The sequence below is a fragment of the Opisthocomus hoazin genome, chromosome 6, assembly GCF_030867145.1.
Source record: "Opisthocomus hoazin isolate bOpiHoa1 chromosome 6, bOpiHoa1.hap1, whole genome shotgun sequence".
NCBI lineage: Eukaryota > Metazoa > Chordata > Aves > Opisthocomiformes > Opisthocomidae > Opisthocomus > Opisthocomus hoazin.
Genome location: NC_134419.1, coordinates 25,282,930 through 25,297,970, shown reverse-complemented (window position 1 = coordinate 25,297,970; position 15,041 = coordinate 25,282,930). Strand labels below are relative to the sequence as shown.

The 15,041-nt window shown below is 39.1% G+C and overlaps 2 protein-coding genes across 3 annotated transcripts in view; one reads left to right on the top strand and one right to left on the bottom strand.

Moving 5' to 3' along the window:
* GPSM2 (G protein signaling modulator 2) overlaps window positions 1-521 on the bottom strand; it is a 31,551-nt gene extending 31,030 nt beyond the window's left edge. For both annotated transcript variants that reach the window (XM_075422278.1, XM_075422279.1), the window contains exon 1: window positions 434-521. The gene's annotated coding sequence lies outside the window, so the exon portion shown is untranslated. The remainder of the gene's footprint in view (window positions 1-433) is intronic.
* Window positions 522-815: 294 nt separating this feature from the next.
* On the top strand, window positions 816-14,336 carry AKNAD1 (AKNA domain containing 1). Its single transcript, XM_075422277.1, has 16 exons — window positions 816-2,565; window positions 3,527-3,586; window positions 3,927-4,056; window positions 4,172-4,323; window positions 4,434-4,493; window positions 4,960-5,093; window positions 5,437-5,572; window positions 6,202-6,362; window positions 6,894-6,987; window positions 7,599-7,702; window positions 9,083-9,168; window positions 10,686-10,805; window positions 10,894-11,004; window positions 11,916-11,997; window positions 12,811-12,952; window positions 13,577-14,336. The coding sequence occupies exons 1-16, from the start codon at window positions 1,495-1,497 to the stop codon at window positions 13,694-13,696; spliced, it is 2,763 nt and encodes a 920-aa protein (XP_075278392.1). The 5' UTR covers window positions 816-1,494; the 3' UTR covers window positions 13,697-14,336.
* Window positions 14,337-15,041: the final 705 nt, after the last annotated feature.

Sequence of the window (15,041 nt, the reverse complement as noted above, 5' to 3'; positions counted from 1 at the left end):
TGCTAACTCGCTCCGAGTCCCCAGCGTGCTCCCTCCGGGGCGCCGGGCCCGTGACGCCTGGCTCGCGTTCCCCAGGCAGGCCCGCCGCCGCCTGCCAGCAGCGCCGCTCGCAGCCAAGACGCCGGGCGGCAGACGCAGGCCGCGGCCCTCCGGCGCTGACCGCACGGTCAGTCTGTCCGCCGGTGCACCAGGCCGCTCGGAGGCGGCCGGGCGATACGGGCCGCGAGAGCGGCGCTCGGAGCCGCCCCAGCAGGTACTGACAGACGGCGGGGCCCAGCGGTCCTACCCGGGCCAGGCGGCCCCGCTGCAAAGCGGCCCCTTCCCGGCATCCAGCGCTCACCGCTGCGCCCGCGGCGACAGCCCCGCCGGCTCCGTAGCGGGTGGAGAGCGAGCGGGCCCCCCGGCACCCCTCCCCGCCCGCGCCGTGTCTCACCTGATGCCGGCGCGGCCGCGGGCTGAGGGGCCGGCTCCGTCCCCGCAGCGATCGCCGCGGCGGGCAACGGGGGGCGGTGCCCGCCCACGCGCAGCCGCTCTTCGAACCTACCAATCGCCGCGCGCCCTCCCCCGCAGGCGGGGCAGCCAACGGGTCGCCACCGCCCCGCCGCCGGAAGGCCGCGTCGTTCATACCGACCAATGGGGAAGGCGAGGCGCGGCCAGGCGGTGGGTGGGGCTCCTCCCTGAGGGGCGGGGCGGGGGCGGGGCGGCTGCCGCGGCACCTGGCGCCCGGGTCGTGGGCGGCGCTTCGCGTTCGGCCCGCCCGGCCCCACCGGCGGCCGCGCTCGGGGTAGGGGGCGGGAGCGGACTCCTGGCGCCCGGCGCCGATCCCGGCCCGCCCCGGCGCGGCGGGAGGGGGAGCTCCGAGAGAGGCGGCAGCGGCCCGGCCTCGGCAGCGCAGCTTCACGGGCCCCGGGAGCGAGAGCTGCTGTCCGCGGCAGGGAACGGGCCCTGCCAGCTCGCTTCTGTGCGGCGAGGGCAGGTAAAGGCGGCGTCGCACCGCGGGACGCTGACGAGACCGTGCAGGACGGCAGTATCACAGCAGGTCGGCGCGGGTCGTCGGGTGAAAGGGGGCCAGAAATAAACTGGAAAAAGTTCTCTGGTAGAGAAGCTGAAGAAACACGATGGTAGGGAGGTAAAGCGTGAGAAAGTGTATTTTCTTACTGCTTTTTTGTTAACCGAGGTTGAATTGTTCGCTCCGTTACCGAGGTGTTTTGTCTCCACTGTCGAGGGATTACCGAGCAAGGACAGGCACCTGGCACGGAGCCAAATGCTCCTTTTCCCTATGCTGTGCGAATGGCGGATCCACCTCCTCGGGGATGGTTCTAAGAAACCTACAGTAGGTGCAAGACAGAAGTAGGTCTTGTTCTCAAATGTATTTCAGTATAAAATCATTATTACTCATACATTACAGATATTGATCCATGCAATAATAAAAGCTCTGTCTGAAATCGGAGAAGCAATGGCATTCGTACTCTGCGCACCTGGTTTACACAGACTATGAAGAAGTGCAGTCTGTCGGACTGGAGGAAAACCCAAACGCGTAGTTTGTTTTCAGATGAACTAGGCTGCATTACAGATGCCACTGATGAGGAACAAGATGACTTACCTTATGATGGAGATGTAGGAATAACCTGCAAATACAGTAACAGTTCAGATAATTTGAAGGACTGTACTTGTACAAAAGATATTTCTGGTATTTTAAACTTATCCTGTTCTGAAGATAACAAAAACATAAAAGCAACAGCAAATCGGGGAACTCATCCACCGCCTGAAGGATTCTCCAGTCAGCACAGAGGTGCCAGAGGAACAACGGGAATGCCAGTTGAAATGCCTGGAAGTGAAGCTGCCTTTAAGGAGGAATTACCTGTTGGTGGTTTTAGTAAAACAGATAGCAAAGAATATCTAACTCACTCAAAAAAGTCCAGTGTCCTTTTGTGTCATTTTTCTAAGGAAGAGTTAATGAGCACATGCCAGTTAATTGAATGCGAGACAATACCAGAGACATCCTTTACTGACAGTGTTGACAACACAGTGAACAAACCTGAGCCTTCAGAACATGTCAAAGGCCCTTCAGTGCCTGAACACTGGGCAACTAACTTTGAAGAATATCACTTAGAAAAGCACGAGGAAGTAAACGCTGGTGATAAAAATAAAAATTTGCTAAGTGAAAACAGATCTGTTTCAAAGAAACCCATTTCATCTACAGGTAGGTGTGGGTGCAAACAGGAAAATTCACAATTTATTAATGAGAACGAAGATGCACACAGCTTTGAAAACGTGACAGAAGAGAGAGACCTGTTCAAGAAAACAGTTTCACCTCACAAGCTCAAATATGTCCAAGCTCACTATTGCCTTCCTGACTTCTCCAGAGTTGCTTCAGAAGCTGAAGTACCAAACAGAAGTGACAATATTAATTCAGTTCCTACAACTGAAAGAACAAAATCCTTCCCCGTTTTAAGTAAAACTGTAATTGTGAACAACACTCTAGAAGATAAGAACTATTTCAATTCATCTCAAGTAGAGAATCAAGAAGAAATGAGCATTCCAGAACTGCTGCAACAGCTAGAGGTAATTAAGATGCTTTAAGAAATTCTTAATAGAGTGGTGTTTGCCGTAAGAAGATATTCTATGTCTAGTAAAATCTAACATTACTAGTTCACACAGGCAGTCTGTAGGTATCAGCGAGTATATTACTTCAGTCAACAATTGCTTTCACACAAAATTTTGTGGGACTGAATTTACGTGGAACTTTCATGACCAAATCACAGAATCACAGAATCACAGAATAGTAGGGGTTGGAAGGGACCTCTGTGGGTCATCTAGTCCAACCCCCCTGCCGAAGCAGGGTCACCTACAGCAGGCTGCACAGGACCTTGTCCAGGCGGGTCTTGAATATCTCCAGAGAAGGAGACTCCACAACCTCCCTGGGCAGCCTGTTCCAGTGCTCCGTCAGCCTCAGAGGGAAGAAGTTCCTCCTCATGTTCAGACGGAACTTCCTGTGCTTCAGTTTGTGCCCATTGCCCCTTGTCCTGTCACTGGGCACCACTGAAAAGAGCTTGGAATATTTAATGATGCTCTGGAGTATTACTTGCAATTATAAAGCATCTTATCAAACCATTAGGAAAAACACTATAAATTTTTATTTATAATATTATGTTCAAATTCACCAAAAGTACTTTAAACTGAAAGGTTTTCTTAAAAATATATTTTTATACTGTCCCTGTCTTTCAAGGCATCTTTGCCTTTTTTCACATCTTAACACTCTTCAACTATTTATACTGGTATTTATTGACAAGTCAATTAGTTTCAAAGGATTTGTTTGACAACAATATTTCTCTTACTGTAGTAAATGTCGTTTAAAGTTTGTTAGCAATTAGATAATCACTTCTCAATTTCATGCCCTGCCATGGAGTTCACTCACAGAGCTATAGAGGTACTTAAGTCTATTCCCAGATTTACATTTTAGTAAATCGTTTGAGATGCAACAAGTTTTAATAGTTTTCCTGATTATTTCCTGGCTGCAAACAAGATGCTGAAACTTCATGCTGCCACCCAGAATCACACTGACCATCTGAGATTGAATCCTAAGGTAAACCTCTCAAAGTAGTTTTGTTTTTTTTTTTTTTAATTCATTCTCCTTTATCTCTAGGACTATGAATGTTCCCCAAAACTATTTTGTCACCTTCATACTGTATTTCCCGTTTATACAAATCCTCTTTAGATTTTCACAACAGAAGTATTTAAGTATTTAGACAGTGAGACACTATACATATATCAAACTATAAACACAGAAAATTATATGGTACTGTTATAATAAACTTTTCATTAATATTGAAACTTGTCCTATGTATTTTGAGTTTTCTCTAAAATCTTTACGTCCACAAGTGTTCCACATATTGTTTCTATAACTAAAGTTCTCATTTTACCAGATACTTCCGCAGTCAGATTTTCCAAACGCCAGCATTGCCAGTTACTCTGGAGGCACTGGGACATCCTCTGAAGTCTTCACATTACATGCTCCTATCCCTACACAATCTACACATGGTTTGTCTAAAGCAGGTAAGTAAAATCACAGTAACTATGCAAATTACTATTTTATGTAATTTGATAGCACTTTGGGGCAGACATTTTGGGCAGAAGTTCCAATTGATTGGTCTTATCTTGTATTATGTAGGATTACAGTGTGGAATAACAGCATCAGCATTACCTGCAGCTGGTACAGCAGAAGCACACTGTCTAAATCCTTCTAATTTACTGCCAGAACTAACACTAGGAGAAAAGATGTCTCAAATACTGAGGGATCAGACAGATCACCTGATAAAAAAAGTAAAGAGCTCTGTTTCAATATATACTTCACACTGATGCTCAAATTCCATATTCATTTGGCACATTCATTTTTAAAATCCCAAATAAAAGTCTAATATTTTGTCTTGAAGGTGGAAGACTTCTCTAAGCATATGACCCAAGAGACATTCCTTTTACAAGACAACTATCTGGTAAACTAATTTATGTATTTTCAGTTATCTGAAATGCACTTTAAATGGCTGTAGACTCCCAATTTTCTGGCACAATACTCCACGTTTTCCTCAAACACATGTTTAAAAATACTCTTTTTCTCAACCTCAGACTGAAATTATGAGTTTAAGAGGCAAAGTGAAGGTGTTCAGTAGGTTGCTGAATGCTTAAATCTATTTTAAGGATTACAACTCAAAACTATTAGTGAAAGACCTTAAGTTGCCACGTAAGTTATAAATTCGGTTTTGTATTTTATGTGTACATAGTAGAACAGCACCAAGTTACTAGGGACATACAAGGTGCTGTCCTGTTGCAATTCAGAGCAGTAGCAAAATTCTTACCAACATCACTGCAAATAATATCTGGCTTATATAGCATAAGTAGCTATCAATATGGCTTGCTAAATCGTAATGACATTTGCTATTCAATTATTTCTTATTGGTGAAGGCATTAAATCAATTGAAAAGATACCTTGATGTCTTGGAAAGGAATTACTTAACAGCTAGAGAAAAGCACCATAATTTACAGCTGCAGAACTACAAGGACAAGTCTATCAACGTTGGAGAGTTTGATCCTGAAAGGTTAGAAGTGCTAAGTAGTACATCAGTATATTTTCCATATGCTGAGTGTTTTACAACCATTACTGCATTTATCCATTGGAATTTTTCTGTAGTGAAAGCATTAAGATAATGTTGTATGTGGTAAGCTAGAAGTGATTTGGTCAAAATTAATCTTGGGCTTTACATATCCTAGTTAGGATATCTAACTGATTGATTCGAGTACTTAAAAGAGACTCAGTGAACTCCATTAATTTTTTTTTTTTGTATGGGAAGTTTACTGCAATGCCCAATATGATTATCATAGTAAGAAATAACATATCAGTTTATACAGGTTTCACTAACTTTGTATTGCAATTGGGTTTAGAAAGGTGGAAGGGGAAATATTTAGACTTGGCATGCTGCTTGAAGACATCCAAGAACAAACTGATGACAGCAAATGCAACTTGTCTTCTTTGCTTACTTCCTATGAATCTGCCCATTCACCATATTCTCTTTGTGAGGTAACTCAGTGAGTTTTATTATTTAAAGACTACAATTATTATGTTTTACTGACGTAAGTCTCAAGAACCTCAGTGTGGTTGTACTATTGTATGTTCTCCTCTAATAAGAGCGCGATGATTTTAGATAGCGTGTTACTTCAAAGAAATGCTTTATCTATTAAATACTAGCTTCATACTATTTCATTAATTACAGCAGAAACCTAAGTATAAAAACACAGCTATTTCAGAGTAAGAAAATACTACTACTTCAACTTTTACAAAGCTGTCTTTGTTTTGGGGAATTAATAGCTATCACTTAGTTGGAAGAAATGTTACTTGGTTTGTCCAAGACTCTTAAAACTGCAGAATTACTAGAAGACCAAACATTATTGTGCTATGGAAAACTGAGTTTACTGCTAAGTATGGTAATATTTTGTCCTGATCATAAATGAACAAAGCAAAAATCTTAAGGCTGCCTACAGATCTACAGATAAGTATCACCAAATGCTTTCATAGTCAATGTTTCGGAGAATATTTTTCCCTGAATACCAAGTTAAAGACACTCAGAAAATGCTGGCTGGTAGAAGTCATGTACTTGCAATGCAATGACCACATACTACATGTATCTATGCTATGGTTACTTTGTACAGAGCTCAGTAGTTTCAAGCATTGCTGATCCTCCAGAAAGAAGAGCTATTGAAACTGCATTTCTTCACAAGAATGAGGGAGAAAAAAGTGTGACAACTGATATAATCCCACACACAAATCAATTTTCTTTAGAAGGCGACAAGTGCAATCTTTGTCTTCACATGTAAGTGAAAACATTGAAACAGCTATTGGAGTTTTTATAAAAATTTAACTAAAATTATTTGCTGAATATAGAAAACTGGGATGTCTGGGATCTCTGAAAACAACAGGAATATTCCCAGAATAAGACTTTTACAGAATTCTATAACCACATACCCAAGACTTACTTCCAGCCTGGCATTCCTACCTTTCTGGGTCTTATGGGCCTCAAAGAATTTCCTGAAGGCAAAACACTACCATCAGTTTCGCTAGGAGCTAAAGCATACCTCTGTATAAAATTCATTGCAACTGTACAAATTCAGGAAATTAATGACTAGTCAAAGTACAGTGCCAGTAAAAAATTATTTGCCAATATTTGTGTGGTATTTTCAATTAACCAAGAAAAGGGACAGATGCAGATATTTACATAATTAGCCATCAAAACTTTGTGGAACAATTCTAAATAGCATCTCTGCCCTCCTGGGGAGTATTTCATAGGTGTTAATCATCTGAGTGAGATTAGAAAAATAAAGTTGTTTCCCCTTAACCAATTAAGGTTACAAAAGAGAGCTAAATCGACTTCCAGAAGAGAAACAGAGCCTCTGGGAAAAGGAGATCTGCTAGCAAGCAAGCATTCTTCCAGCGTAATGGTATGAGATGTGTTTCCATACTAACTTTAAAAAAAACAACACCACACCAAACAACACAACACTTAAATTATCTTATTCAGCTTTGAGATCACACATTTTCCTCTTCAGGTTATGCAGAGCATGATGGCTCAGCTTTTGAAATGCTACAGCATATCATAACATTGCTGAATTTGTTTCCAAAGGAGAAATTTAAAGACTCTCAAACATTTTTGAAATGTGATAAAGTTTGCTCTCTCAGTAAAAAAAACTTAATGTGTACTAGCCTGCATTTATTATTTGTTCAGAAAGCAAAAGCCTACAAGCAATTGCTTGCCTACAAAAATCTTTAAGGCATTGAGAGAAATTAATATATGCTAATCCTTCTCAAAGCCACATGAAAACTTGTCTTGAATTTCAACTTCACAGATGAAAAAGTGCTCATATTTTGTGTAGTCTGCTCTACAGTTAGAATTGTAAATAAATTGTAGAGTTGATGGCAATGAAAAACAATATACAAGTGATATATAAATGATGTCAGTGTTCATACTATCCTGTTTGATATGTAATGCAGTTACAGATACACAGTAACATAAACAATCATATAAATGTGTTTTGCTTTCTGGGTGCAACAGAGATTCCTTTCACCTGAGGAAAAATATGCTGCTGAAGGTCTTGCATCCCATAGTCAGGGTACATTAAGTCAAAAATTTAATGCTGATGAAGAAAGTATGAAAGGGTAAGTGTATTACATATTTTGGCGAGTCATAGACGTGGTTTTCTACAGCTAAGTGAACAGTTATGTGCATGTGCACTGATATGTCTCTATATGTCTCTATACTGGACTCTGCACGAAACACTGAACAATCTCTTTAATACATATAAGGAGGATGATCTGTTTTCAGATTTATCACCAGTTATTCACATAAGGTATGTGATACACCAGACCACTGGAGAAGTGGCAAAACTCCCATCTGTTTTACTAAAGAGAGGATTATATTCCTATTACAAAGTAGTCTATCTCAGTGGACCAGTGTAAGGTTTATGGTGCTTAAATAGCACAGAGTTATTTTAATAGTGTATTAAGAGAAGAGGCTTTGTCTTTGTTCTCTATTCAGCGACGCATGTCAGCATCCCAAATTGGGACGATCGCAAAGTGTTCAGCAATGAAAAATGTTTGAAATGATCATTGTCATGAACTAATCTGGTTAGGCCTGGAAGGAGAGCATATTGATACATCTGCATATATTTCAAGTGTAAGGGTCAATCTGTAAAGTTTCATTTACAGAAATGTCAGCATGATAAAACAATGCTACATGGGTTATTTTGGAGCTTGAAATTTTGGCAAATTAAATCTCTATCCAAAGCTAGATCTTACAATACATGCAGTGTAGAACACATTAATATTCATCTAAATATGCTATGCTCTCAGATTATTTTGCAGAGTAGGTGTTAATATTTGTCTAGTAAAACTCACCTAGCTTCTATTTTTTTCCCCCTCTGTCATTCAAAGAAAGTTAGCTCAATCTCTGATCATTATTTCCATGAATGGGTGGAAAATTTTCCAAATAAATTTGATGATACTGTATGCCCTAAGTTGAAAATACATATATCAAATAAGGCAAGCAAGGAACTTTGTTTTTCTTCTTTTAGAATGTACATCTCAAATATTCCCCTACATATCTAAAGCCAATAAAATTGAAACCTTAATAGCTCAAAGTTACTAAGAAACCATATCATCCTTACCACTGATAATACTTTGGTGCAACATATGTGAACATGTGTATAAATATGTTTGATTTAATACTACTTTACTATTAAAAAATGTGATTATCAAGAACTCTACTTCTAAGCATATTTAACAGCTCTTTAAGTCAAGGTCCTTTTGGCAGAATGTGTCCTTTAATTGCAAAATAATGACCTCTTTAATTGGTTAATTTTTAATTTAAGGTTCTACTTGCCACCTTTTCCAGATAATTGATACAGGTAGAGTTCTTTCTATAAGTAAATCTGATTTCTCCTCCGCTAAGAAGTGGTCAAACAATGCAATATGCTCATAAGGCTTGTCATAAAGGTACCAAGATACAATTAAAATACCATTCTGTTTTCACGTTCAAAGAAATACAAACATCAAGGAAAGGAAAACTGGAATACGTTCACTCTTCATTCAGAGAAAACCAACTGATTTATCAGATACCAACCCGAGTAAGTAGTGATGGCATACAAAGGTCGGAGCTGTGTTTATACCTACTATTGAATCCTGTTAAATACATTCCTGTCACATCTCAGCAACATCGAAACTGTTTTGTAGTTTTAACAGATGTTACTGCTTAGCACAGCACAAGACACTAAGAATAAAAAGGAGACTGAAGAGGACAGCAAGTCAAATTCACTTTGAAAGTCTCAGTGACAGACCAAAAGGCAACAGACAGGCTGCAACGATTTCCAATTAGATACGAGTAAGAGTTTTAACTCGGGGTCTAGCCAAATGTTGAAACAGTTTGCCCGAGAGAGGAGGTGGCATCTCCAACCTCAGAGATACTCAAAAGTCACCTGGATGGGGTACTAAGCAACTTCATCTGAGTTGGTCCTGCTTTGAGAGGGGACTGGGTCAGAAGATCTCTTGAAGTCCTATCCAACCTGAATTACTCTAGCATTCCAATTCACCTTTTTAAGTTTCCAAATATTACTACTAACATTTTCAAAAGCATAACAGTGGTGTTCACACAATGCTTTGATTTTGCTTTTTCTCCTCATCGTGTGCATTTATTTCCTGTCCAAGAAGGAGATTCCAAACCTAGTGACTGAAAAATTTCCTATCAGTAATTCCACTTTTAGTTTTTGGATTCAACTTTCTTATTCTGTACGAAAACAAAGGAAAAAAGTTTTCCAAAATCTTTGATCCATTCAGGGTTGACAGAGACTGGAAATATTCTCCTTCCTTAGTCCAGCTCCTACTAATATAATTTCACCGAATCTAAACTAGAGCCCTCACAGGCTACAGTGAGCTAGTTAAGTCAGCTGTCAAGTCATCCCAAGACTCCAGCTCTTGGAGGTTCACTAAGAATCTGCTGGCATTTGTTTCTCCTAGAGCATCCCAATCTTATCTTTCCACTGCAGAATACTTTGAAGCTGAAATAAAAGAGAACAGCATGAGCTATCCTAGATGCAGTTTGAAGTCTGAATACATAGGTTATTCTTACCTTTGGTCTACCTTTTGTCCTTGGCTTCTCTGTGACATCCCTTCACTTCAGTATAATACATTGGGGCCATTATTGTTAGTACTGGTTTGTACAATAGCTAAAGCCATACTAGATCCTCCCAAATTCTCTTTGTCACATTCCTTTTAGGTTGCATTGTTTTTGTAACACTTCAACTTGCAGGAATTTTAACCTTCAAAACAAGAACATAAGGACTAAATTTAAAGTCCTTTTAAACTTCATTTTTTTAAAAACTGTCCTGTGACTGGAAACAACTACCCACCCCCCCACCCCCCCAAAAAAAAAAAATCTACATTTGAGGCTTAGTCAAGGCTGAAAGACAATCTTTAAAGTTCAAACCCCACCTGTAAAATGGAGGAAAAAGTAATTCTCAAATTGTAGTAGTGTTAATGGCAGCGAAGGACTCAGAAATTATGGTGCTGAAAGCCAAATAATTACCTAGGTACACAGGCCAAAATTTCTAATATTTCAGACCTTTTTAATGTATTTTTTTAATTTTAGGCAGCGATTCAGAAGATGTCTCAGCCTATGATTCTTATGAGTCACAAAGCGAGGAACTTGTGAACTGTGAAACTGAAAGTTACAAAACATTCAATACAAGATTATGTGTAGAGAGAAAAGGTATAATGATTACAAAAATATTAAAAGATACACAAAATATTTTTCTTTATAGTGTTTGTTTTACTAAGCAACATGTCTTTGTTTTCAGGATGTAGATACAGATGCCCTAGAGAAGGCAGAGATCAGCTTACACTCCAGAATTACAAAGAGTCTGTTCAGTCTTCTGCCCCACATAGAAATAAAAGTTCTGGTTCAACCTGTAAGTATGATGTGTTACTGAAATAATTACCAACCACAAGCTAGATTTTAAGGGGCAAAAGCCACACTGCACATAGATCAGGCCAAATGTAATTTAGTATAATCAATCAGTAACACTGCAGCTAAACAGTGGATGTGTATAGACCTTGTAGAGCGAGATCAGCAAATCCAACTTTAACACACCTAGCCAAGTTTAATCCCCATGCACGAGAGCTTTAGCCTTCTCTCATTCTTTATGGGCGGAGTCCCTTCCATGTTTCATATATGACAAGGATATGTAATGTTGCAGTGCCACATGGAAGAATATTAAAATTGGGCATTACCGTGCCAACTTTTTCAGTCTTAGTTGTTACTTAATGTAGCGTAAACAAGTACTAAAGAAAATTCCAGCTCTACACTCAAATTGTGTGACGTGCATCAAAGTCAAGGAAAGCCTAATTAAAAAAAAACTAAATATTGAATGTCTAGCTTTTAAAGTCACTTATCTCAGATTCCTCTCTATACTGTAGGAAAAAATTGCACATGAAAAATATAAAATTTCAGTAGTGGGAAGAAAGCATAAATTAGCTACTTCTCTATATGAATACTGTAGAACTGTAACGCAAAGTAGTTTCATGTAATTATTTGGATTATGAGAGTCTGATTACTCTACACTTCCCCCTACAGTCTTTCACTATATGAAAAGGAATATAAATCTGCATACTATTTGCCATAGAACTAAATTCAACAGCAAACCCAAAAAGGTCAATCTGTCCTCATTTGCCAAAAGTCTTAAACATACTGAAGTTTCACTCAGCAGTGACAGTTACTTGATTTTTTATTTATGCTAAATAGCATGTTTAATTTACATTAAATATACAGAAAATTTAATTTTTTGGGCTTTTGTTTTGAACATGGCATCAACGACTCCAGCTTATTCACAGAAGAGAATCTCCACTCAAAAGGTTCAAAAAAATAAACAGTCATGTGAACATTTAAACAGACTTTCTGGAAGGTAAGCTGTAGCAATAACTACATATAGTAGAACAGAAAATGCCATCGTTGACCTTTCAGCATGGAAAAAGAAGCAGGATGAATGTTTTATCTTTTGTGGTGCATTCTGTGTATTAGAATTTTACTCAGTAAGAAAGTTAAAATATTTACCCTAAAAGCAAGTGTAAATAACGCTTAGAGTAGTTCTTCAATCTTTCTAATTTTAATGAAGAATCAACATCTGACTTCTCTAGCTGACACATTTAGTAAAAAAAAAAACCAAACCAAAAGCTGACTTTATTAAGAGAATGTGCCCATTCACAGATTCAAAAGCAAGTCTGTATTATTTAAGATGCAATTCTGTTTGCTACCAACTTTATAAGTAACAGTCGTACTTTTAACTGTTGTTAACATTAAACCACACTGGGAGTCAGAAGTAAAATGGATTCTTAACTATAGCACAACCTAGACTGGAACTCAGACAAGTTTTGTTACCACAGTTTTTGACAGCATTACTCAATAGCAGCAATTGTCTGGAAGTACAGCAGCTGCACTTGAGAATCAATGGCATGGACCACTCTGAGAGGTTACAGCACCAAGAATGTAATGCTGTTGAGAGATTTCCTGACTCCGCATCCTGGAACGTTTTCTGTCTTACTGCAATACAGATGTAACACAAATTACAATGGAAGGTTTTACAATTAAATGTAAAATGTACTAGCTGTAAAATTAACTTGCAACTATGAATTAAACATACACACCTTGATAGCATACTCAGTTTAGAAATTATTTTCCTTACTAAATTTGTATTTTATTTCATGTATCTTATCTTTAGGCAAAACTTTGAGGCTGCCAAAACCTGCTATTCAAGCACACATGATAAAATTATCCTGTCACATCAATACTTACCCAGCAAGAAGTCTGCCCGAAGCAAGTCTGCAATCAGCATCAGGAACAGAAATTATTCCAATGCAAATGTAAGACTAGAGTGAAAATTAAAAGCCACCCAATTATCTCGGGAAGAGTACATCCCCACATCACAGCACATTCTTAGCACGTTGATTATTACAACCTAAACACATCTAGTCTATTTCAAGACAAGACAAGAGAGAGTTAAAAACACAAGTATTTTAGCTTATGTATTAGTATATTACTTCATATGAGTATGCTACAGACTTTTTATGCAACTTTGTCCCTGAATAAATGGTGAAAGGGACAGAAAAGGAACACTGGATCTCACCTCTGGAATTAAATTTCATATACCAAAACAAAGAATGTCACTCTAGCCATACAAACCACTATCAAAACTAAAAGAAAACCTTCTCAATACAACAAACGTGCATCACACTCTGGCTCCTGCTTTAGAAAGCTATAAATATCCCTTAGTCCAAAGGACTACACAATTAAAGAGAAAGAAATAACAGATACTTCCAACTTGAATCCTGGAGCAGTCTATCACACAACTGAATTTTTACTTCTCAACATGTATTCAAAGTGAAAACGCTACACAGAACCTTAATTAAAAGATCACTTTCTATTCTCTACCTATGTAAACATTTACCTTCAGTATTAACAAGGCTATATTTCATTATTCCCAACAGATTTTAAGGTCTACTCTGGATCATGCCATACAGACAGCAAACAGTTTGAAGAAAGCTACAGAACGAATAGTACGAACAGTTTCAGAAGATCTAGCTGAAGTTAAAAGAAAACAGCTCTAAATACCCAGTTTCAAATGCAGTACTGTTTTTACTGATTGATACTGAAGTTTCAGTATCTCTGCAAATATGAAATGATAAATACAAAGATCAGAAAGTCAGCTTCGCTGACTTTGCCAGCCACTCTGTAACTATCAGTACTAAACTAAACCAGAACATACTGGTATTCCACATTCCACTGGAAGTCTTCAGTATGTTGGCTAACCTGGGCTACTCTGTACAGCTACCTTCTCTAAGCATTCGCTTAAGATAGATTAATAAAAATTGGCTTAAACAAGCAAGGTTAACTTTTTGACTTTTGGTTTCCCTCCAGCCCCAACGAGGAGAATAAATCTCAGCCATTACTACATATTTTGTCTCCCCACACTTTAACAGCAGCTGCTTAAGAGCCTCTGCACCTGAGACATCTGTAAGCATCATGCTGACATACCAAGTCATAGTTAACATAGGTAATTATTTTGTTTTTAGAGTGGCCTGCCTTGAGGGTTGTTTGTTTTTAAGATACTTCCTTGCATGTCTCAGTAACTGAGTAATACCATTTGTTGTCTATGTATTCCTAACCATTAAATTGTTTCTTCAATGTCATGTCCTTACCTTATCAGATACATCTGGCTTTGAGATTTTAGCTGATGGTAAGTAGGTTGGAAAAATTTTAAAATAATGTAGAAATACAGTAGGCGAAGAAAAGGCATCTATTATTCTCCTTCTGAAATCCATTTAACTGCAGTGATTAAAAGCAAATAGTTAACAGCCTTGTATTATCAGGGATGCTATTCACTGAAGCAATTCCAAAATATTTAGGGACTGATGGAAATCATCACTTGAAGTTAGAGGTGACAATGTATTGCTTAAAAAGGACAGTAATTTTCAGGCAAACCTGAGCGGTTTCATCAGTTGATAGATACAAATAATCCAGACTGTTCATGCAAGCAGGGACAGCTAAGCTTGTTGCCGTATACCACTGATTTACTAGCCTGAATCAATGGCTTTTTTCAGGTCTTCTTCCACACTTCAGAGTCAACAATACCATTAACGTTTTCTCCCTTAGGTTCTTACTGTACGTCCTTATAACTCAATTTGCCTCTGCTCATTATCCGTGTTTTTGCTTTATTTAGCTTAAGACAACAGCACAGGATAGTGAAAGGCTCACTCCCCTGTGCTGGATTAATGTTTGGAATGTCCCTATTATCACTCTGCAAATGAACTTAATAGTCAAAATTATTACTGTAGGCTCCCTAGATCCAATAAAAAAAGATTAATCTTTTCCACAGAAATCTTTCTACACCACAAGAACAGCTGGACCTTTTGTTTATCCTGGGTCACTGTCTCAACCTGCTGTCCTGGGCCT